Below are 22,972 nucleotides of genomic sequence, written 5' to 3'. Positions count from 1 at the left end.
TTTCTTAAGTGTAATCCACACCACACGTCATGTGGTACCAAGACTGACCTGTGGGGGACAGCAGGATGTCATCCTCACCGACGAAGCCTGCTTCAGTGTCGGGATCGATAGGTGCTGCCATCTGCTGGAGAACCTTTTAAAATTCAGAGTTTACGTTTGAGCAGATTTTACAAGCGGTAAAGAAGTTGTTCATCCAAAAACGAGACTATTTAAAATTATAAAGAAAAAGATTCAATAAAAAAAAAAAAAAATATATATATATATATATATATATATATATAATTATAATATATATAATTTTGTGTTGTGCAAAATTTGTAAATGTTGATTGAAAATAAACTTCACTAATCACTCCATTTAAATGCAGAAGAGTGGTTAAATATAGTTCATAAATACAGAGATTGAAAGCAAAGCATTTTATTGTTAGATGTTACATTCAATATTTTCATACCAAAAGGCACAGAACCCACTGAGACAAAAAAATACATATTATAAACATCTGGATGCAGGATCAATGTTAAATTAATGAGACCAATTCATTTGCTGCAAAAACAATTCTGATTCATCACAGAAGTGATACATCCCATAATAAAAGGCACACAGCTAATCTATATTCTACAATAAACCGTTATTTTGCATGTGCGTCTCCTGAGCAACCAGTTCCGATTTCTCACGTGACCTGAAGCAGCTTTTAAATTATACTTCTAGTCGAAGTCCAACGAGATCAAAATGTATTCCGATAGCAAAAGGAACGTTCAGCTATTATCGAAATTATTTCATCTAGCACTGAAAGAAAAAGGCTACATTACATTACATACTTCTTTTGCATGCTGCCAATAAGAAAAAAAAAACGGTTATAAACTCAAACGCAATTGGTTTTAATCACAGAAAGAAAATAAAGCCAAGTGGAAGTCAAATGCGATACGATTCCAGATGCTTTGGCAGGGACTGCTGTTTTGGTTAGCAACAGAGTTCAATTTGGAAGTTGATTGGAATGGTGTCTGTCAATTTTTTCCCCCTATTGTGAAAATGGGTATGTTTATGAGCGAAAGACACTGTCATTGGCCAGCAACAATATTTTTGAAAACCGCATGTTAGTCTTGACAACAAAAGAAAAAAAGAAGTCAAAAAAGGTGGAACTAAGAGGGCTTGATTTGAGGAAATGAGATATTGGAATGATTCAGCAACTGAACATTTCTCGCTCATTGGACAATTGGGAGCACGTTTGTTAGGATTCAGCAAAAAAAAAAAAAAAAAAAAAATTCTATATTGAACTGCCAAACAACACCAGGCTCAGGATAGAAAAACTATCAAATGCTTGTAAAGAATCTCACACATGCTGGTGGGAAAAAAAAAAAAAATCCACCCACAATTTCCAAAAATGAGCGTTGCCAAAAAGTGCGAGCAAAATATACAAAGCTGAGACCAAGTGAAATGAACACAGACAATCAGTCAATGTGTCTCCCGCTCCAGCCACAATGCACCTGCTGTGCTTGTCTGGCACCGTGATGGTGGCTGTCTGTACGTACGAGGGCGCTCTCACCTTGCTCAAAAGGTCCACACGTTACAAAAATGGACACAAACCTGCCCACCCGATGATAACATGCTGACCTCCACCTGAGCTGATAGCTTAGCGCGAGCTAGTTGTTAGCCTGGAAGGCTCCCTGGGCTGCTGACGAGGCTGCGCCGGCGGCGGCGTTTTGGAAGGTTTTGTTGGTAAAGATGCCCTGCGAGAACTCCTGCTGGGCCTTGTGGAAGCTGGCCCCGGTCCGGCGGTACATGCCGTGAACCTGCCGCAAGGGGGACGGACACGCGTTAGCTCCTGGCACCGGTTTTAAACGTCAAAGTGACTGCAAACGGGGACAAGTATCACCAAACGCCGCGTCGTTAGGTCCGAGTCACAAAATAAAATAAAGTTGACAATATTTACAATTGACAATAATATCATATGTATGCTATTGCAATGAACAACCGCTAGGGGGCGGAAATGAGAAGAATAAAGGGCAGTATAGAAGTTAAAGCATTAAATCATGAGAATAAAAAAAATATGCATAGAAAAGGCGCATTGCGGTTTCTCACCATCTTGAGGAGAATGACGGACATGACGGCGCAGATGGTGAAGAGGATGGCCACGATGATCATGATGGCGCCCACTGCTTTGGACGTGTTGATGACGGAGAAGGCGGCGATCCAACCACTGTGCGCCGACAAACGTTTTAGGCGGCGGAAGAACAGTTAGCAAAAAAATGTCGGGCCAGTGAAACCTCCAAAATGGTGGTAGAGATAGAAAATAAATATTTGCATATTAAACTGCAATCACATTATTGAGGAAAAAAAAAAAAAAACATTCGATTTTCCCCCCCCCCCCCAAAATTGTTATGTTCTGACTATGCTGATGTCCACTTTTGGGGGTTCCACTGTAATGTTGAGTCTTGTCACAAGTCAGGAAAAAAAATTAAAAAAGAATGAAACTGTTAGGTGTTACGAGAAAGAGCATAAGATTTGTTGCCAACTGTGTTTATATATATATATTAAAAAAAAGTTTTTTTGTTTAATCTCACACTTACAGCAAGAAAATCAGCGGAGAGGCTGAAGGTTGCCAAGTCTCAGCAAACGAGGAGAGGAAGAGGACAAAGAGTGCAACTTAGCAGGCAAGAAAGTTGACAATAGAAGAACAGCAAAAACAAAATATACAGGCAAGAAAGTCAAGCAATTCTGGAAACAAACCTCACCCGAGTTTCTTGCTAGTAAACATTTGGCTCCGTACAACATTTAGTTATTTCGTTTATTATTATTGATATTTATTTATTTATTTATTTACCTATCTTTAATTTGAATGATTTCAATTTGGCGCAATCGCAACGACAAAACAGAAGGGTAGCAAAATGGAAACGTGCGATAACCGAAGACGTGCACGAGCGGCACGGATTTTACCGAGCAGATGTCGACGGAAACAAAGTTTGAATTAAAAAAAAAAAAAAAAAAGAAAAGCCCACCTGTTGCCCCACTTGGGGATGCCCACCGACTGAATGATGAAGATGACCACTTGGCAGAAGAAGACGAAGAAGAAAAAGAAGAAGCTGAAGGAGCTGTCGGTCCTGAGGATGCCACAAACAAAATTGATATTTAAAATGTTTCACTCTCTCATTTGGGAAGCAAAATAAATCATCGACACTAATCCCCAAAAAATAATACGAGGCGGAAATAAACCCGGAAGCCTCGTCTTTGCACTCACTTGAAGGCCTTGTAGACGGGTCGGTACCAGCAGAGGAAGGAGCAGGGAGCGAAGAGGATGAGCCAGAGGATGGAGAGGCCAAAGTCCACCCCGTAGGAACTGGACGTGGTGAAGAAGGCCAGACAGGCCAGCATGTTGAGGAAGAGCGTCACGCAGTTGACTGCCAGAGGGAGGAGCGAGCGGCCGTTATACTCCGTCCGGGCGGGTACTCGAGTACGCGCCCGCGCTCACTCGGGACCACTCACACATCCAGAGGTAGTACATCATCTTGCACACCCTCTGATACTCGCCGGGGATCTCCTCGGAGAAGTCTTGGTAGAAACATGGCTTGATGGGGAAACTCTTGGGGAGCGGGGGCCAGTTGTTTGCTTTACCTGCCGCACGTGTGACAATGTTATCTTCATTTCCACAAGTGCGAGCACGGTCGGTTGGCCGTGGGACGGACCTGAGGAGCCTTGGCTCTGGAGCTCCTTCTCTCTGCGGTCCAGCTCTGCGGCTTTCCTCTCCAGCTCCTCCTGCTGCCTCAGCAGGTTGGCCTGTGCCGCCGTGGCGGTCGCCTGTGGGGGCAATTCCGACAACAGTCTTGACTTTTTGCACGTCTTTGGTCATTCCGGAGGTAGCAGAGGTCAACATTTGCTTAGCAGACAGAAGCCATGTTTTAAAAAAAAAAAGGAAAGAAATAGCAGCGGGGCCAAATGGCTCTGCAACAGAGTCAATTTGGAATGTTGAAAAGAAATCAAAATAAAATAAGGTAAAATAAAATACAAATCAAAAACCACTCAATTCAATTAGCCTTCAAACGACGACTCGCGCGATGTGTAAATGGAGCCGCTGCGTAGGTAATGCGATGCGCCTTAACGGAAAACGAGACGACTGCAGGTCTGGCAAATGACGCTACAAAGTGGATGAAGATTTTTGTAGACGCTGCGTGACTCACCTGCGGGGTGGGCTCGGACGAAGGCTGCAGTACTGCCGGTTGGTACGGAGTGGTCTGACTAGCCAGGTCCTCCAAAAGAAAAATGTCATGTCAGGATGGCGACAAAGTGAAGATGAAATGCAATGAAGCAGTAAAAGGTCTTACTGTGGCAGGGAAAGGGTTGAACTGCTCAACAGGTTCCACGCTGGAGCTTGTCGCCTGTGTGACAGCCGGGTCCTGGAAAAAGAAATCAAAGCACGACTTGGTCAATTTCTCTTGACGAAAAAATAAATAAAAATACTCTCACGACACATTTTGAATAAGCCCTTCTCTGTGGATTAAGTGCGCAAAATAAGGAAGACTTTCCAAAAGCGCGGCCCCATTTTCTTGCTGTGTTTTCACTACGCATCTGTAGATGCTGTCCCAATACTTTCGTCCAAATGTTGACACCGGACTGCATGATCAAAGCATTACGCAAACTCGAAGCTAACTTATCGGCGCCGGACGCACCTGTAAACATTCCCAGCCGGGCTCAACTATTGTCTCCTCTTCCTGTGTTGCGGGCAAAATATGTTTGAAGGTTGCTGAACTTGCTGAAATTAAAGCCAGTAGCACCAACATTTGGAATTGAGACACGCAGCAGAAAGGATTCAACCTAAAAAAGTTCAATCCAACTCAGAAAGTCATGTTTTCATGTACCACTAGGGGGAGCCCTAGAGTGGCACATAGGCCACACCGGTCGAGAGAAGAACATTAAATTGAGGTTCTGTCAGTTTAGGGATTGGGGTTAGGTTTTTATTTGAAGAAACAGGCAACCAGGATGAGTCAGGAAATGAACAGGAGCATCCAGCCTGGGCGTAACACACAAATGTAAAACCAGACTTTGACATTTTGTTTAGTTGCAAATGTTAGGGTTTGTTTTGCATGCTTGTGCAACACTGCTAACGGACAACAAGTCACTTTATGAGAAATTGTAGAAGACTTCAAAAGTGTCACTTTAGAACATTGTCTGCACAAGTAGGAAAGATGGTCCTTGTCCATGAAAAAAGGCAATGAATTCAATTGAAAACAGCCAGATGGAGGTCAGACTGTGCCGTTTGATGACGCTGCATAAAGCTGAGCAGGAAGGCTCAAGAAAATTCAATAAATCTTAACCTCTGTGAAACAGGAAGTGAGATAAGACGCTACAGAACACATCAACGACAAAGGAGTGTCGGTGTCTTAGCGTGGGTATGAATTAAATCTTAAACCTGTTTATTGGAATGAATGCGAGACAGAGCGAGGGGCTGGCCAGACGGCCACTGTGTACCAGCTGCTGACAGCTTATTTATTTAGCTTCATCTCCCCGCCTAGCAATCAAACAGTCGCGTACTCTTGTCGGTTGTTAACGCGCGTGACACTTTGCAGTGGTTAAATTGTGAATCAATGACTCACAATTCATGTGTCATGCGAGATCATCAGGTGTGCTGCTGGAAATGTATCTTTGCACATTACTCTATGCCAGTGACGTATAATGACAGGCAGAACAATTAAAATGCTAGATGACAAATTGGCAATTAACCTGTGGACACGTTTTTTGAAAAAAAAAAAAAAAAATCCAAGGTAAATTGTGCGTGTTGACTCAACAATGGTTGGGAAACATAAATCATAATGTGGCTTTTCATCCAACATACAAACATTGTGTGCCCCTTGGAAACCTTGATTCTGTACACGCCTTCAATTGTAAAATTGTCTGGGTAAGGTCCTTTTTGTTGTGTTGCAGATTCGGAAAGTTGATATGTTTATGGCTTAATTGGCTCATATCCTCCACGAACAGCATTGTGATCAATCTTAAGTGGCTACTGCTGAGCTGGCCAGCTCAACCTGATTTCACATAAAAAAAAACAACACTACGTGGTTGGAAACAAATTCATGTGGTCAGAAAGGTTGATCAATTTGGCGTGGTAACAACTGTAACGCGGTTCAAAAGTTTAGACACACATTCCTTGTTGGTTACAAGTTAACTTCCTACAATTGAGCCAAACGACATCCCACCCTGCTTTCCATGAGAAGCGCTCTGATTGGCCGATGGCCTGTCAATTATACACATTCACCCAATAGCAATAGAGACAGCAGGCTGACACGCCCAACAACATCCACCCAACAAGTTTGTTTCCTGACGAGCTGGCTACTAGCTACCTCTCGAGATCGAATTGACAGCCACCGAACACATCCGTTTAGCGTCACTTCAGCACTTACATTAAAAGGGTTGACGCCAGCCGGCTCGGCGAAGGGGTTGTCATCAAACGCCGACATATTTCTTCAAGACTCTCGGTGATTCAAATAATAAAGAGCCAACTCCTCACCGCCACTGAAATTGCGTCCTCAAGCCACTTCCTCGACTCGAGTGTAGATCGCATGCGCACACTGGCAGCTGCGTGATGACGTCAACGTCACCCTGCCACGCACAATCCAGGAGGCGCGAACACGGGTCGCATTAAACTTGTCATGCCAGTAATTATGCAAATTAAAGATCATTAGGACGCACAAAGAACTGGGTTAATTTGAATTAGGGATAACAGATGAAAATTCATGACACGGGAAGAAAACGTAAATGACAAACACAGTCAAATAAAGAGTGCGCGTCAGATTTCAAATAGACACAGAAAAAGACGGCTAAAAATGAGCCTTAATTATCGAAATTCATTGCTAATAGAAATTTAACTGGGTTTTATATTTGTATTTTTATGCCATTTATGCTCGGCTTAGTACTTATAACAGCTCTTTTAACTACAATTGTTGACCTACTCTGTCCACCTCTGCCTCTGAGTAAAAAGATTTGTATTTGTTTTGTGCAATGTGACTTGGCACGAACAGACGCTTTTACACCGAAAAGTCGCTGGGTCCTTCGTGACGTCACAGCTTGAGTGACAGCTCGGTCGCCGTCATGGAGGAAGTAAGAGGTGAGCTTCTCGTCTCCTCTTCAACTGAGTTCAACCATTCAATCAAGCGATCGATGCCTTTTAAATCCGTCAAGCTAATTGGATTGTGGAAAACGAAAAGTGCACATTTTGACACAATGGAAACGTTCGCTCACTGGGTAGCTAGTTTGCTAGCTAGCCTCTCTGTTATGTCCCCGTGAAGTAACCAGAGACTTTTTGTTGTTGTTGTTGGTTTGAAACAACCGCGAGGTCAATGAACGCAGACACTGTAATGTGTGAGGAGAACACTGTGCATTGTGCTCAAATCTGCTTAGTCGTGGTTTTTTTTTTTTCCTCCTGTCTAATACCGCAGCCCCGCTGCGGCTTCTCGCTGCTCCACACATAGGCAGGCGCTTTTGGAGTTTGACGTCTACTTCAAATGACATCGCAGCCAAAGTGACTCTCGAGTTACCTCGGTTGACGACGCACGTAGGTCGGAACGCTCCGGCATCTACAACGGATAATTCCAATAAATAGGTGTACATCCGTCTAAGCCACACAATAGTGACAATTCTGTGGGAAAAAAAAACGTATGGCGGTAACTGAGTGCCATGTTAGTTGTATTCCTTTATTTACCTCTATTTTACATTCTTCTGGTTGTTGAAGGCCAGAAAGGTGCATTTGTAGCGTTCTGAACAACACTGTGTTTTCCCCGCTCGCTTGCGTTTTAGTGTTTCCACTGACCTGTGCTGTGCAAAACTATGCATGGGGAAAAGTGGGCCTAGACAGCCAAGTGGCCAAACTGGTGCTCGGCGGGGACCCCTTGGCCGTCGTCGAGGATGGCAAACCTTACGCCGAGGTAGGCCGGCTGAAATACAGTCCCGCTCCTGCGGGGGTTCTCGCGAAGGTCATCAGTTCAATTGACATTGCCATGGCATGACATGATGGCGCTTTGAATTATGTTTCACAGGGCCGCATTGTAACTATAAATCGATCAAATCAAGACGCTTTGAAAGTGCACGAGTCAGCGTAACCCGAGCGCGTTGGCGTCGTGGTCCTTTTTGCCTCGTTCCAGCTGTGGATGGGCGCTCACCCAAAGGGCGACGCCCAGATCAAAGACAACCGCATCGCGCAGACCACACTGGGTCAGTGGATCGCCCACTTCCCTGCGTGCCTAGGCTCCAAGGTCAAGGACACCTTCCAGGGCCAGCTGCCCTTCCTCTTCAAGGTCCTCTCCGTTAACACCGCCTTGTCCATACAGGCTCACCCCAACCGGGTGAGTACGCACACACACACCAATGAGCATCTTCTGAGGCGAGCTTAGCCATGATCCTGGCTCGGACTATTTTCCATCTTCCATTTAGGAGTTGGCCGCTCGTCTTCACGCTCAGTTTCCCGAGCACTACCCGGACAACAACCACAAACCAGAGATGGCCATCGCTCTCACACGCTTCCAGGGCCTCTGCGGCTTCAGGCCGGTGGAGGAGATCCTCGGCTTCCTCAAGTGTAAGTGCCATGAGAATTTTCACAACCGGCCAAATAAAAACACACCCGGTTGATGTCACGCATCAGCCGTCCCGGAGTTCCGCGCTCTGGTGGGCAAGGAAGCGGCCGAGGAGCTGCGGAGCGGCGCGGGAGACGCCGGCCGCACCAGGCAGGCGCTGAAGAAGTGCTTCACCAGGATGATGAACTGTGAGAAGAAAGTCTTTGTGGATCAACTCAACATGCTGGTCAAGAGAGTCACCGAAGAAAGTAAGCGACGACGGATCGATCGGACCCGAGCGTCGTGACGAGCGTCTCGTGCGTTTGCGTAGGCTCGGCGGGCAAAGACACGGCGAGCAGTAACGGCGAGCTGCTGCTCCGCCTCCACTGCCAGTACCCCGGCGACATCGGCTGCTTCTCCATCTACTTCCTCAACCACGTGCTCTTGGAACCCAACCAGGCCATGTTCCTGGGCGCTAACGAACCTCACGCTTACCTCTACGGAGGTCGGTAGGAGCTTCGGCGGCTTTCTGCTCCATTTTCCTCATTTTTTTTTTAACTATCAGATTGCATCGAGTGCATGGCGTGCTCCGACAACACGGTGAGAGCCGGCCTGACCCCGAAGTACATCGACGTCCACACGCTGTGCGAGATGCTCAACTACAGCCCGAGCCCTTCCGCCGCCAAGATTTTCCCGCCGGTTCAGGACGCCTCGGACCCTTGCGTCACCGTCTACGACCCGCCCGTGCCGGACTTTGCCGTCATGAGGATACAGGTGAAAGAAAATGATGGAGGAAACGGCAAAAGTTGAAACATCTCACCACTGTGGCTTCTGCAGGTGCCAGCCTCCGTCAAGCAGTACACGCTGGCGCCCGTGGACAGCGCCAGCATCCTGCTGGTCATCGAAGGCGACGCCAGCGCTTCCTCGCCCGCCGCCCCGTCCGACGTCAGCCTGAAGCGGGGCAGCGTTTTGTTTGTGTCGGCCAACGAGAGCGTGACGCTGCACGTGGCCTCTCCGTCGGGTTTGACCATGTTTCGGGCCTGCTGCCTCCTGTAGGAGCAGTCGTGACCCAGCAGCAAATTGTGGCGCTCAGATGAAGAACGCACCACTTGCACAATAGTTCAATCACTTGAAAGGCAACCCGCCCACCAGGGCTATCCAAAATACAGTCCGGGGGCTATTTGTGGCCCGATGGCGATTTTTTAGCGGTATGCAGCATGTGCTAAAAATAACATTTGTCTCGTCCTGCATTTCCTCACCATTCATCCGACACAATATGGTTCAAAGCACAGTACGGTATCTTCTGGACCTCCAGCTTTTTATATCACGTCAAACAGGGTTGATTCATGTCTTTTAGCTGTCTATGACATTTCTGCACCAATGTGAAAATGAAGAATTAGGAAAATAACGGAAGGCTGAAGCCAATTAGCATCTTAATCGTGATTTCAATTTGGCCAAAATGGGAAAATGTGTTTAGAAATAAAGATAATTGCTGGAAAAAAGGATTCTAGATTTGACACCAAACACTGGTACAAGAAATGCAACATTTACACTGGTAGAGAATGCGGAACATGTTCAACACGTTTCATTGTTCTGTTGAGGAATGCAGAATGGCGTTCAGAATGCGTGCATGAAGAATGAAAACAAAAAAACAAAAGCAAAAATATTGACTGTACGGTGCCGAATACGGAAACGCCAACGCTCTACTTTCCGCGTTTCCAGTTGGATCATCCAAGCTTGTGATAGATGATAACAGAACTCACCTTTTATGCAGTAAAAAAAAAAAACAGTGCCACTTCTATGGTTATCGTCACATGCTTCCTCTTTGGGGGTTCTACTGTAAGCAAAAAAGAAAACAAAACAAATTACAGGAAATATTTCCTGCCGGAGGAAAAAAAACATCCATCAAAGCATGACCGACAAAGGCAAATGTTTAAGTTGAAAATGCTGCATCAAGTTTGATAAAACTATTTTAACGTTGAATATATTTGATGGACTTGAGATGTATTTTCCGATCCTTGTGTTCTACTTCCTGTTACCTATGGCCAAGAAGTGCACTTTGTTCTAACCAGCTGCAAGTTTTTATTTCACTACTGATGTTTTGATTAACGCTGGATGTCGTTTCCCGCATGCTCCGGTCAAAATGTTTGATCAGCAGATGTCAACCCAACGTTTTCTTTCATTGAAGTTGAGCTTTTCAGTCACGTGTTTGTTAGCATTCTGATTTGCACTTTTAGGCTTCTTTTTGTTGTTGTTGTTTAAATAGTGTTGTGAGTATTCTGGAGCAAAGCCTTGCCGTCGCATGGGAACTGCAGAAAATGTTAACGTCAAAGTGCTTCAATAAAAGCTTTGCGCTGTCTCTAGACTGCCCATGTGGCAGGTTTTATTTATAGATTTATATATTTTTTTCCTGACTGCCAATGGGCCCATGAGCAAAGCGATTGTCCTCCTGCATTTTAAGAGCCAGTAAAAAAGATTTATTTGGCAGTAGAAAAATAATGCCACAGGGTTCATCTGAGTATGAGATGACTTTCGAAGCTGAATTAAAACCGTATCATTTGGTCACCGATGTCAACTCTTAAGTTCTGCCGCGCTCCCATGGATATTCTTGACTGGTTGTTCCAGGTGCTGCCAAAGGAGGCGCTGTCCTGGCAGCAGGCGCTTGCCTTTGGGAGCTCTACTCAATTCGTCGTTGGCGGCGGCGACCTTCTTCACGTCACTCAGACTGAACGTGTAGTGTGCCAGCATCTCCGGCTTGGGTTGCAGCACGTAGTAAAGCTTCTGCAAAGAGAGCACGTCCTCAAAAGCGTCGTGAGCGTTGTAGTCCAGGCCCATCAACTCCTTCACTAAGTACTCCTGCTTGAAGCTGCGCATGCCGCAATCCCTCAGCACCTCCCGGGCCAACTGCAACGTGTCCACGTAGCCGGCGACGGACGCATCGAACTGCGCTCGGAGGCCCGTCTCGTCCAGGGCCCGGGTCAGAGGTCGGCAGTCGAAGCGGCGGATGTTGTGGCCCGCCACCAGGGGGCGATGGAGCCGTTGAAGGAAGGCGAGGAAGGACAGCAGCACCTCCCGCAGGGGGCTGGTGGGCACCTGGCGGCCGTGCAGATAGAGGCGCCGTCGGCGCACCCTGAGGCCCGTCACCCTGGCGGCGCCCGGTTCCATTCGACAGCGAGGGACTGTGTAGAGGTTGAGAGAGCAGCCTCCGCTCAGCGCCGCCAGCTGGACCAGCTCGCACGTTGGACCTGATGATGACGACGACACTTGAAGAATGTTCAACGCTGACTGGCGTGCCTCAACTTTTAAAGCCACAAACTTTGTGGTGCTATTACGATACAATGGGCTCCAGCTAACAATTATTTTAATCTTGGCAAAACCTGTGGATTATTTTGTCAGTTTATCAATGAATCGATAGTTTCTCCACTTGCTTGATTGGCATTGTGGTTTAAACAATGTCCTTTTGAAGCAATTACGTGATTAATCGATGGGATCGTTCAAAGAATGCTCAGTTCTATGACTTCATATTAATCCTACGGAAATTTTGAAACATGTTTCTGATTCGCATTAAGTTGCGTGCTCATGGAGTAAATCAAACTTGGAAGTCATAGAAGCGTTGTAACTCTAAAGATTTCCAACTTGAGGGGTTTTATCCTAAAAACTAACACAGCATTTGGACATTTACCACAGTAATTTGCACCCAAGTTTTTTTCCAGCTTACCCAGTCCAGTTGTCTCTAAATCGAAGAACACAATGGGCTGCTGAGAGGAGCCATCTGCCCCTGACGTCTCCATGGTGTTTGTCAACGTTCAAAAAGCTCAGAACTTGACGAGTCATAAAGAAAAGAAAAGTATTTGGCGTGTCCAGAAGGTCCGCCAGACTAGAATTTAAAAGTCCTCTTCTTTGTCTATTTTCCGCCGTTGATTCAAAGAAAAACAATTGATTGCCCTCTAGCGGCAAACAAGTGAAATTCAGTTTTCCGATTCCCGTATGCTGCGTAACAAAATCTACTCCCCTAAACAGTCATCCTATTTTTTTTTGTCTTCCTTTTAAAAAGAGAATGTAAAGAAAACGGATTAGAAACACACGAATAGGTCAAATCAAAAGTAAAATATTGCATGAGGACATTTCAACAGGTCATTGTCAAGTGTAAAAATGTGTTAGCAAGATAAGTACTACAATGAATATAATATTTTTTTAATGCAATTTTGAAAATGATATAAAGATAAATCATAGCAATGCATCTACAAAGATAATTTTCAAAACTCGTTTTGTCACCTACAACACAGATAAAAGCTCTTTTCATGAAATGATCAAAAATCACAGTCAATTATAAATGAAAACACAAAGCATCTCATTTCAGTGGTAATGTTTGTGTCCCAACTGAAAAGTTGTGGGTTCAGTCATCATCCTAGTGTCCTTTTCAGTGTCAATACTGTCAGCTGATAAAAGCCGTAGACAAATATAAAAGGTCTGATTAAATTGCATTTCCCCCCAAATATGTTCACCACTTTTGGGAATCCTAATATTGCATAATTGCCATTTTGGGCAAGAAAAAAAGTGACAAGCTTTCGCAGGCCGTAGAACATGACATGAGGCCAAAAGGCCTTGACCTTGTCACTTGTGCTGTATTTGGTCCACAGAAGTCTGGGGCCGTGTTGAAAAGCCACTGACGTTCAACTCACGCCATACCGTGCGCTCGCTTCTGTTTTTAGAAATTATGATTTTGCCATCAAAAATGCTTTCAGACTATTTTTTTGTTCTTCCATAGATAGGTTGAGGGAAAACGAAAAATCCTAGCGGCAAACTTAATATTCCGCTTGGCATGTTTCTTAAAAAAAAAAAAAAAGAAAAGGAAATTCAAGTCTTGCAATTAGGGAACTGAAAATAGTGACAAGCAAAATGAGGGGGGAAAAAATGCTGATTATAGATGACTAAAATGCAATTTGGTTACAGATTTCTTGCCAAAGTAGCATAAAGCAGACACACGATTTGATTAGCGAGCGCACAAAAGTGACGTGGCCAACTGGATCTGACCTCCAGGGCTTCGATAGGAAGTGTGCTCTAGATCAAGCAATTCAACACGGCCATCCTGCCCGGCTTCCACTTGCGAAAGAGCTCTTGCAGCATCTTGGCATCCTCCAGCGCGTTGTGGGCGTCGTAGGATTTGTCCAGGAAGTACTCCACCATGTACGTCAAGGAGTAGCTATAGAAATTGCAGAACATCCTCTTGCTGAGCAGAAAGGTGTCCAGGTATTTGGACACGGCCCTCTGAAACGGGCCCAGGAGGGAGAACTCTTTCAGCACCCGGTTCAGGACGGGCGCGTCAAAGCGGTTGGCGTTGTGGGCGGCCAGGTACAGCGGCCCGCAGAAAGAGGACAGGAACTCCACGAAAGAGACCAGCGCCTGGCGGAGTGGGACGGTGGCCATGGCTTCCCCGTGGCGGAAGAGACGGCCGCCCACCAGCGAGAAACCCGTCACGTCGCCGGCCTCCTTGGTGAGTGCGCAGCGGGGGACGACATAGGCGTTGAAGACCCGTGCGTCGCAGACGGCCGCAATCTGGATAATATCGCACCTTTGAGTGTCTGCCGATAAGGGAGAGAACATATATTTCGTTTTACGGAGTTTACCGGAAAAAAAAGATGCATGCTCGCTTCATTGAGGTTAGCTTCAACCGAGATTTATGCTATCATTATTAAAGATGAAACTGTCTTCAATAAGAACCCGTTAGATTTACCTATCACTAAATTGTGTGCACACTATTTAAAACACAAAATACAATCAATGAGAACAGTGAGACTGCCAATGTGTGGTTCAAGTACCAGAAGTGGTATGAGAGCACCCTCTAGTGGTATATTAAAGATCCACAGAAACAAATATGAAGAAAAAAATTGAGTCAATAAAAGGAAAACATTCGAATAACATTTTTGTTTAAGACAAACAGCATTTTGTTTTTAAGTACAACACTTTTTTTTAATTAGTCGGACAACTTTGCGAGTTTGTAGGCTATTGACGGTAAAAGGTTTGGGAACTACGTACTTATCAAGATTTGATTTGATTTTGTTTTTATTTTTTCCACACAAGAGTGGAAAATAAACACGCGTTCGTTCGTCGCTTGTGCCACAGTATTGAAAAGAAATAAGAGTGTGTTGGGCAAAGTCATCCTACCCAGTCCAGTTGTCTCCAGATCGAAGAAAACCACCGTGTACGACATCTGCAGAAGAATTCAAAACAAGTCATTTCAAGAGGACCTTTCAAAAATCATCATCATCATCATCAACTCACCGTGAAGAAACGTCTCGTCTCGCCTTCGAGTGCCGCCGACCGAGCCGACTTGCTCCTTTAATAGCCCCCCGCGTCAAAGTTGACTTTCATTTACGAGGAACAGGGAGGTTTTCCTTTCTCCCCCGAGGTGACCGCCCACACAGGGCAAGCCCCCGCTCGCTCGCTCGCCTGCTCGCCCCATCGCGCTTTTGTTTTTCTCTCAACAGCCGACTTTTCTCCTCGTTTCCCTTTAGTTTCGCTTTTTTTTCTCGCGGTGCACGATGGGAAATGAAATCCCGCTGCATTCCCAAAGGAGCGTCGAAGGGACATTAGATTAGGTACACCGGCGACATAGAACTTCAAGACATGATATCTATCGAGAGAGGACACGAAAGCGGGGAAATGAAAGAGGAAATGGAGAGAATGACGGGAAATGAAAGAGAGAGAGCCAGAGAGATGTCCGTCATCGAGCAAGGAAAACAAAGATGTCTTGTCATAGTTTGCAAGCTCGTGCCTGGTCACTACACAATGCACTTCAGCAAATGAAACAACAACAACAACAACAACAACAACAACAACAACAACCCGAATGTCTTGTTATCCACTGAATGTTTTGTATCTGTATAGGCTTATGTGTCATGGAAAATGACCAGCTCTGTGTGCCGTGTATATGGAGCAACTATGTCTGGATACATTCATAAGAGTATTTACACATATGATAAAGTATATAAGTTTGTATAAACGAATAAGAGGATGTACACATTGCTGCTGCTCCCTCTTCAAGAGAGAGAGAGAGAGAGAGAGCGAAAACCAAAGCAAATTGCCTCTAGTCGGTCGGCAATGACGTCAGCCATAAAAGGACACGCTTGGTTTCATTTGCTTTGAAATGCAACCAGAGTCAAGCTCCATGCACTGGGACTCAAGACAGTTATCAGGCCAGGCCAGCTGGATTCCAGTTGATCATTTGTTTTTCTTATCTTTTATGCAAGAGGCACATAAAAGCCAATTTGGCTATTTTACAACTCCGGTAGCAATGATGCAGAACATGTCTTTCTTTATCTAGTGGTAAGCTTCCGCCGGGGTCGTCTCTGCAAACTGGTTCCAGCAAGTTGCGGAGTTGCTCTTATCTCTATCTTCACAATGGTCAGCAAGCAGATGTTGACAACTCAAGGTTACAGCCAGCCAGCCAGCCAGCAGGCAGGCGGGCAGGCGGGCAGGCAAAAGTCAACACTTGCAAATAGTCGTAAAATAAGTTGTCAATCTTATCAGCAATGTGTGATTGAAATACTGTTGCAAAGTCATTCATGATGTTCTCAGGAAATGAGTTGTCTTGGTAAACATTTGTGGGTTCGAGTTCAGTGAGCACCGCAGCTAACACAAAATCTTTGGCTTCCTGACATCTACAAAGATGGGCGTGGAATTAGAAAGAAATGATATTGGAACTATCCACCCAAGTCATTGGCACTTTTTGTTTCATTTTTTCACCAACCACGTTGTTAAGTTTCTTTATATCTGAAGCCACAAAGTAATGAGCTTCACGGCGGATCTGGGTTTTTTCTTTTCTTTCCAAGATGAGCCCGCCTGGTCCGCCCGCCCGCTGTGATGTCATTGCCTCAGGACGAGGCAAAAATGGCTGAACTCCTGACGTGGATTTTTAGGCTTCATTCAATTTAGACAAACACCGTATTGCACAGAATATCGTGTTTAGACTAAATAAGATGCATAAAACAATGCCCAGAACATTTTTGACACCACCGATTTTCTCAAATCCAATTCACAAGAAACATTTGATTGACTTGAGGAACAAGAAAATGATGTGGTGGGATGCCACTCCAGACCTTACATGATTATTAAGGTTACGATGATTGTTTTCCTCGATAAAAACAATGTCAAAAAATACAAATTGAGTTCTAGTGAAATCTTTTCCTATTTTTATTCCTGATCAATGACAAAAATGATGTGTTTTAACCTGCTCCGTGTCTTGACTTTGACACTATGGGTAGATCAAGGCATCCAGGATGGTATCCCAACTTGGGTTCCAAACGTTGTAGAGGTTCCTGTTTGAAATGATTTGAAATGCCATTCAATGACATAGTCAATCCAGTTGTCGCCAAATCAAAGAAAACTCAAGTCATCTGCAAAAGACGAGATCAAAAACAGAAATGAAATGAAAGACATGGCTTTTAAAAGCAACGTTCTAAACTCGGCAATTTACCGTACGGTGATGAAGCGTCGGGCAATCGCTGTTATCTTGCGCTTTCTTCGCCTGTCGGTGCATGCTGGGAAATGGAGTCCAGCGCTCCTCCTTCGGCGCAGCCGCATTTCATGCGAGCCAGAAGACACTTCATTAGGCACACGCGCCGTCTAAACTGGGCGGTCTACTTCCACAAATGTCACATTAAAAGACATTTCCGCTGCGACATATCACTATGGAATTCATGAGGTGCATTCTCTTTCGATTTTTTTCTACTATTCACAATATTTGGTGTGCTATGAAATGAACAAATATAGCTGAACTGTACTTGCGATGCGTTTCTTTTAAACGCCACGAGAGGGAGCCTGCGTAGCACTGGTAGTGCTTTTCGTATTATTTAAAAAACAATAAGTAGTCGTCTTTAAAATTATTGCTTTTATCTTGCATTTTAAATGATTCATCTATTTTGTGTGCTAAATTATGATCACTATCTTTTATGAATTTTTTTGGGTTAAACGTGTGGACACCTGTCGTATCCACACGAGTAAGCCCACCCACCCACAAAACGGGTGACAACAGGATCTTGACAGATTTTCTGCTGCAGTGTAAAGAAACAGTTTGACAAGAAACATGAAGTAAGGCACACTCGAGTTGCTTTACTGACATTTCAAAAAGTGACATCACGTGCCGGTTCTGACCTCTAGGCCTCGACATACTACAAGGTGATCATGGAATTCCACACGTCACTCCAGTTTGGGTTCCACACGTAAAAGAGCTCCTGCAGCACCTCGGCTTGCTCCAGCGCGTTGTAGACGTCAAAGCGCTTGTGCAGATAAGTGCGCACTAAGGCTTTCAATTTGTGACCACACTCGTGTTGGAACTTCCTGCTGAGCAGCCAGGTGTCCAGATAGCAGGGCACCAGACTCTGCAACTTGCACAGGAAGGAGAACTCTGCCAGCACCCTTCCAAGGATGGGGGTGTCAAAGCGCTTGGAGTGGTGAGCCGCCAGGAACACGGGCCTCTGGAAAGAAGCCAGGAAGCGGAGGAAGCAGGCGAGAGCTCGCCGGAGCGGGACGGTGGCCATTTCCCGCCCGTGGCGGAACAGACGGCCGTCCTCCACGGTGAAGCCCGCGCGTATGCGGGTCGCGCTGCTAATACGCCATCGGGGGAGAACGTAGACGTTGAAGGTCCTCTGGCCGCAAGTCGCCCCCATCTGGATGATGTCACATTTGTAAGTGTCTGCGGACAAAAGAGAGTCAGAAAGTTAGTTCGCTTGAGAATTTTGGAGTGCGCCTATGAAATTGTTCATGCGGGTGATGAGGATCTTTGTTGTGAAGTGTAAAAAGCATTTTGTTGGACATTTGACAAAAAAATGCATCGCTATTAACGCCAAAAGTTTCATCGTGTCATCACACTTGAGGAGGGAAGTGGAATGACCAAGTCAATCAGCAGACCTTAATCAAATCAAGCTTACAATTGACTTCCTAAAGAGGAGAAAAAGATTGAAACAGATTGTCAGCTATTGCTATATTTTGGTGAGAAATCAACGTTTTTTATGGGATATCTTGCATAAAAACCAAGGACTGTAGTTGTGAGCTGTATCTGAATAGGAAGGGCGATACTCTGTCCCCGCCCCTTCGACCGTCGTTTGCTTTCGTTCTCAATCCTGATTGGTTCAACCAACTGTCAATATGTCAAATGGACCAATGGGTGTGTGCCGACCCTTGGATCAAAGAGGATGAAACGGGCGTTTGCACAGGCTTCTGTTGATCACCATCAAATACTTTTTAAGTCTAAAAATAATAAATGTTGTTTAACCTAAATGTATAATTGACATCGATTGTAAAAAAAAAAAAAAAACTTCGATAGTTGCATTCTTTAAAAATGCCATCAATTCACATACCTAATCCAGTTGTCACCAAATCAAAGAAAACCAAAGACATCTGTAAGAGAAGATATCACAAACATGTTTAAGGACAGCAACATGACCACATGAAAAATAGGAAAATTAAGTAGGTGAAGTTTAAAAAGCCACGAAAGAGTTCAGCGACTCACCGTGAAGGAGCGTCGGGCAACTTTTTTCTGAGCTTGCCGTGATGCACGATGGGAAATGATGTCCAACGCTCGTGTGGCGCAGGCGCATTTGGTGTTGCGCAAGAAGAGGGGCCGGGCCGGGCCGGGCCGGGCCGTTCGGCACACGCGGCTTCCACACTTCAAATAGAACATTTTATTCTCTTATACAGGATTATACAATCCTACTTTTGAAACAATTATTTTCCTAAATAATGACCAATGTATTTTGAAATAGGTTTTGTAATATATTATGGAGTATTGATATGAAAAGAATTGTGGTGCGCCGATGGCCCATTTCTCATTCAGATATTCTGCTTTTTTTTTTTTTTTTTTTAAATCAAGAAAAGCAAACAAGCCTGCAGTTTCAATTTTCTTAATTTATTTTGCAAAAAAATGGAATAATTGCGAGTGTTTTCCAAGGCAGTAAATGTTGCGTTCACTTCAGAGTTCGCAGGGTTGTTCAAGATGAATTTGTGTTTGACTTAAATAATAAAGAACCTCGGGTCAGGTTTCGCTATTAGTCAACAGACTTGTGAAAAAGTATCAACAAAATAAATAACCACCCATTTGCATAAATCTGTAGCTAGTCTGATGAACTTCCCCAATAGTCTTTTATTTACTCTTACAACCATAGACATGTTTGTGTCCTTCAAATAATAATAATTAAAAAACAAAAGGGAACACAAATTGCACCTCGTATATAACTATGTACAGAGTGGCGCAGCCAAAACCTTGTTTTGTTTTTCTTTGCTGGCCTTGTAGCACTTGATCGTACGCAGGATAATATATCCTTCATAAGAAATCCGTTGAAAGCGCAGTAAGCGTGGACATAAATAAAACTCACATACAGTACATACACTGTGTATAAAAGAGGAACAAAAAGGACCCAAGAAAGCAGAGCATGCCTTCCAGTGACACTTACATTCACTTTTTTTTTCTTCCCCCCGCACAAATGATGCAAAAGGACATCAACAAAGAATAGAGAACGATCATCACTTTTGTTTATCCAGCTCATTTGTGTGTGTGTGTGTGTGTATAGAGAGTAAACGGAGGCGGTGGAAAGCTGCTTAATACTGATGGTCTGGTCTCACAGTTTTATTAACGGCCACCCACGAGCCTCACTGCAGCAAATCTTTGCCTGCTACGTCTTTTGGTTTCTGCGTATTAAATGCTACGAGCGGACGGAAGCGCTGTTTGTCGAGCTGGACCGGGAAAAAGTCAGAAGCATCTGGACCAGCGCCTAATCGCGTGTGAATGAAAACCAGCCAGCTGTCAAGTGTCAAGCTTTCCCCTACATTTTCCAATAAAATAGCAAATACTTTCATGGACTGACCCGGAGAATACGTGCGTGTGTATGTGTGAGCCGATACGTCAAAAAAAAAAAACAACAACAAATCCCGTCGAGCGTCGACCGACAGAAAGGAAGGAAGCATATCGACAATAGAACAATGACAGCACAGGTTATTACAGCAAAAGAGAGAAGTTCAAGTGGTGACGTCATAACACTGATGTTCACAAGCGTGCGTGTCCTACCTTTCGCTTGCTCTCTATGTACACGCTCAGAATCATCCAATCTTCCGTGTCACCGGACCACTTGAGGGAATGGATGATTTTGGCCTTCTTCTCTACTAGGGCTGAACAATTCCTCAATGTCGTCGGACGCAATATTCATTTCGTTGACGTGATAAAGCCAAATCTGCAGCTTGTGTCTTCATCTTAGGATTTATGGTCACACCTTACAAATGTTGTTCTGGTCAACGCCTTAAAGATGGCTAATGTTTGGGAAGTTATCAACGATACAAAAGCTTTTCATGTGAATTTATCCTTCCAATTTCGTATGATGAATCTTGTTTAGGGCAATGCCGATTCATTTATTGCTTGTGTTTGTTAAAAATGCTCGCATAGTAAATGGCAATATTGAGGTGAAAAAATACAATGATGTGATTTTTCAAAATTGTTCAGCCCTATTCTCTTCCGCGTAAAGTGTCAGCTGTGGCCAGCTTTCTCGACAGGGACTCAAAGGGACGAGCATGCTGCATCTCGGCTGGTGTGTAAACGTGAAAAGCGGACTTAGCTTAGCTTAGCCTAGCTTAGCTTAGAGCGATTCAGTCGTTATGGCTACAAGCTGAAGAAGACAGACGGACGGCCCACCCCGAGTTCAGCGGCACTTCCTTCGTCTTCTTCTGCGCTCTGGCTCAGTGCTCACCTGCCCTGCCGAGGGAGGGCGACCCCCGTGACCAGTCTCGGCCGAACCTGAATATGGAGGGAGGCCTTCGTTCCGCCCCGCCCCCGCCGCCGTCACACCATGAACTCGTTACTGCCGTACAGAACCAGCTGCTGCGGCGCCGAGCCGAACTCGGGCTCCCTGCGGCGTCCGCCCGACGTCTCCCTCGGCGAGCTGCGGCTCAGGCGGAGCCTGTGGCTGGGGCGGTCTTTCCCGGCCCGCCGCCCTGACTCGGAGGCCTTTCCCGCCCCTCCCGGGCTGTAGGAGGCCAGCAGGGGTCCCGACGACGACGAGCGGAAGCGGTAGTGAGGGGACGGCGAGTCCGACGACGGCTGATCGAAGCAGGAGACGACGGAGGCCGAGTCGGCCGAGTCCACCGAGTCGGGATGGCGGCGCAAAGGTCGCCTGCACTTCATCTCCCATTTTCGGGAGCCGTAAGCGCCCCATTCTGCGGAGTCGGAACAACTAACGCTAAAAAAAATTCAAAACATGATATTTCTCCTGTGCCGATCGATAGCATCGTGACTTACAGTTTCTGCGTTTCGAATCAAATTCCATGATTTTAGTTGGGTCCTTACCGGGCTGCTCCCCCGCGGCGCCCTCCGTTTCCACGGCGATGTTCTCGGAGCTGTCGGCCGTGCCGATGGACGCTTCCGATTCTGGAGTGTCGTCGTCGGACGCTCGCGGTTCCAAGATCAACATCTCATATGTCAGCTCCTCCCTGGAAAAAAAAAACAATCCATTGTGTACTTCTTATGTGAGCCTGCTCATCAACTATTTCATGATCAATCAACAAACGGCAATGGAATCTTTCATACTTTTCTTTCTGCAGACTCTCGATTTGTTCGGTGAGGATCCGTTCCTCTTGCTGCAAGGCCAGTTGCTGCTGCTCGCTCAGCGTGCCCTCGGCCGCTTCCTCGCCGGCCGCTCCGGCGCTTTCGCCGTCCGCCACCGGGGGGCCCGCCCTGGGGCTGAGCGGCGGAGACTGCGCGTGGGCGCCGCTTTGCCGAACGCGGCTCTTGCTCTGAAAGAAAACAAAAACAAAACGTGCGCTTCTCAATATGGCTTGTTCCTATTTTGAAAAGAAACGAAAGAGAAACAATGATGGAGAAACACACTGGAGACTTTCTACTTTCGATGCTTATAACATACAGATGTGCTAATCACAAGAACACAGCTAACAACAAAGTGGACACTCAGACTCAAAGAAAGGCTTTACCTTTAGTCGGGCAGCGTTAGGCTGCATGTTAGCCAGTTAGCAAAAACAAAAATGGGTCAGTGCGGCAATAAGATGAGCGTTGTCGCTTTGAAATACTCATGGAAGACGCACAACACCACACCGACGGCGCCACTCACTGCTAGCGCTAACATTGCTATTCAAGCGACAACACGACAACCTTTTTGAAATTTGTGAATATATTTAGACAAGATGGTTATTTCGGTGCGTGCGTGCCCGCGGTGGTGCCTCGATGGCCGAGTTTGAATTTTTTGGGGCATACAAGCGGGCGGACGGGACAACTGCGAAGACCGGACTGGACGGGACAGAAGATGGTGGTGATGGGCGGGCCACATTGCTCACCCCGCCCACCTCCAATATTGGGCTCTGAAATTAAATATTGATCTTTTTTCTATCGCCACCATTTCTCTCTTTTTTTTGAGTCTCTTAAGTGTTGAAAATGTTGAAAA

The 22,972-nt window shown here is 45.4% G+C and overlaps 6 protein-coding genes across 16 annotated transcripts in view; 1 reads left to right on the top strand and 5 right to left on the bottom strand.

Annotated features, from left to right (window-relative positions):
- Positions 1-401: 401 nt before the first annotated feature.
- scamp2 (secretory carrier membrane protein 2) lies at positions 402-6,624 on the bottom strand. Its single transcript, XM_085913363.1, has 9 exons — positions 6,390-6,624; positions 4,317-4,388; positions 4,173-4,241; positions 3,681-3,792; positions 3,481-3,609; positions 3,236-3,395; positions 2,997-3,098; positions 2,080-2,197; positions 402-1,790 (listed from the first exon to the last, which is right to left on the bottom strand). The coding sequence occupies exons 1-9, from the start codon at positions 6,444-6,446 to the stop codon at positions 1,641-1,643; spliced, it is 969 nt and encodes a 322-aa protein (XP_085769489.1). The 5' UTR covers positions 6,447-6,624; the 3' UTR covers positions 402-1,640.
- A 232-nt stretch (positions 6,625-6,856) lies between these two features.
- mpi (mannose phosphate isomerase) lies at positions 6,857-10,899 on the top strand. Of its 3 annotated transcripts, none has more exons than XM_085913359.1 (8): positions 6,857-7,093; positions 7,783-7,910; positions 8,127-8,327; positions 8,416-8,557; positions 8,624-8,803; positions 8,866-9,039; positions 9,100-9,308; positions 9,372-10,899. In XM_085913359.1, exons 1-8 carry the CDS (start codon positions 7,078-7,080, stop codon positions 9,588-9,590), a joined length of 1,269 nt encoding a protein of 422 aa, XP_085769485.1. In that variant the 5' UTR covers positions 6,857-7,077; the 3' UTR covers positions 9,591-10,899. The 3 variants fall into 3 exon arrangements, with proteins under 3 accessions (XP_085769485.1, XP_085769487.1, XP_085769486.1); XM_085913361.1 differs by lacking the exon at positions 6,857-7,093 and adding an exon at positions 7,117-7,588; XM_085913360.1 differs by lacking the exon at positions 6,857-7,093 and adding an exon at positions 7,117-7,664.
- Positions 10,900-10,988: 89 nt separating this feature from the next.
- On the bottom strand, positions 10,989-12,453 carry plex9.2 (PML-like exon 9.2). The gene is made up of 2 exons (XM_085913364.1): positions 12,253-12,453; positions 10,989-11,779 (listed from the first exon to the last, which is right to left on the bottom strand). Exons 1-2 carry the CDS (start codon positions 12,323-12,325, stop codon positions 11,106-11,108), a joined length of 747 nt encoding a protein of 248 aa, XP_085769490.1. The 5' UTR covers positions 12,326-12,453; the 3' UTR covers positions 10,989-11,105.
- A 344-nt stretch (positions 12,454-12,797) lies between these two features.
- Positions 12,798-15,113, bottom strand: LOC147055080 (uncharacterized). Its single transcript, XM_085913365.1, has 3 exons — positions 14,817-15,113; positions 14,700-14,745; positions 12,798-14,116 (listed from the first exon to the last, which is right to left on the bottom strand). The coding sequence occupies exons 2-3, from the start codon at positions 14,743-14,745 to the stop codon at positions 13,596-13,598; spliced, it is 567 nt and encodes a 188-aa protein (XP_085769491.1). The 5' UTR covers positions 14,817-15,113; the 3' UTR covers positions 12,798-13,595.
- A 2,512-nt stretch (positions 15,114-17,625) lies between these two features.
- On the bottom strand, positions 17,626-19,118 carry LOC147055079 (uncharacterized). Its single transcript, XM_085914929.1, has 3 exons — positions 19,045-19,118; positions 18,893-18,932; positions 17,626-18,228 (listed from the first exon to the last, which is right to left on the bottom strand). Exons 2-3 carry the CDS (start codon positions 18,930-18,932, stop codon positions 17,705-17,707), a joined length of 564 nt encoding a protein of 187 aa, XP_085771055.1. The 5' UTR covers positions 19,045-19,118; the 3' UTR covers positions 17,626-17,704.
- Positions 19,119-20,415: 1,297 nt separating this feature from the next.
- Positions 20,416-22,972, bottom strand: part of LOC147055078 (unconventional myosin-IXAb-like) — a 36,989-nt gene continuing 34,432 nt past the window's right edge. For 8 of the 9 annotated variants that reach the window (XM_085913655.1, XM_085913651.1, XM_085913654.1 and 5 more), the window contains 3 exons: positions 22,105-22,310; positions 21,865-22,007; positions 20,416-21,734 (listed from right to left, as the gene is read on the bottom strand). In XM_085913655.1, coding sequence (XP_085769781.1) covers positions 21,361-21,734; positions 21,865-22,007; positions 22,105-22,310 — 723 coding nt within the window. In that variant the 3' untranslated portion in view covers positions 20,416-21,360. Of the gene's footprint in view, positions 21,758-21,864; positions 22,008-22,104; positions 22,311-22,972 lie in introns of all 9 variants that reach the window. The other variant, XM_085913658.1, reaches the window with a different exon arrangement.

The sequence above is a fragment of the Syngnathus leptorhynchus genome, chromosome 6 (genome assembly GCF_054491065.1).
Source record: "Syngnathus leptorhynchus isolate UIUO chromosome 6, UIUO_Slep, whole genome shotgun sequence".
In the NCBI taxonomy this organism is placed as follows: Eukaryota; Metazoa; Chordata; class Actinopteri; order Syngnathiformes; family Syngnathidae; genus Syngnathus; species Syngnathus leptorhynchus.
This window is presented reverse-complemented; position numbering and strand designations above follow the sequence as displayed.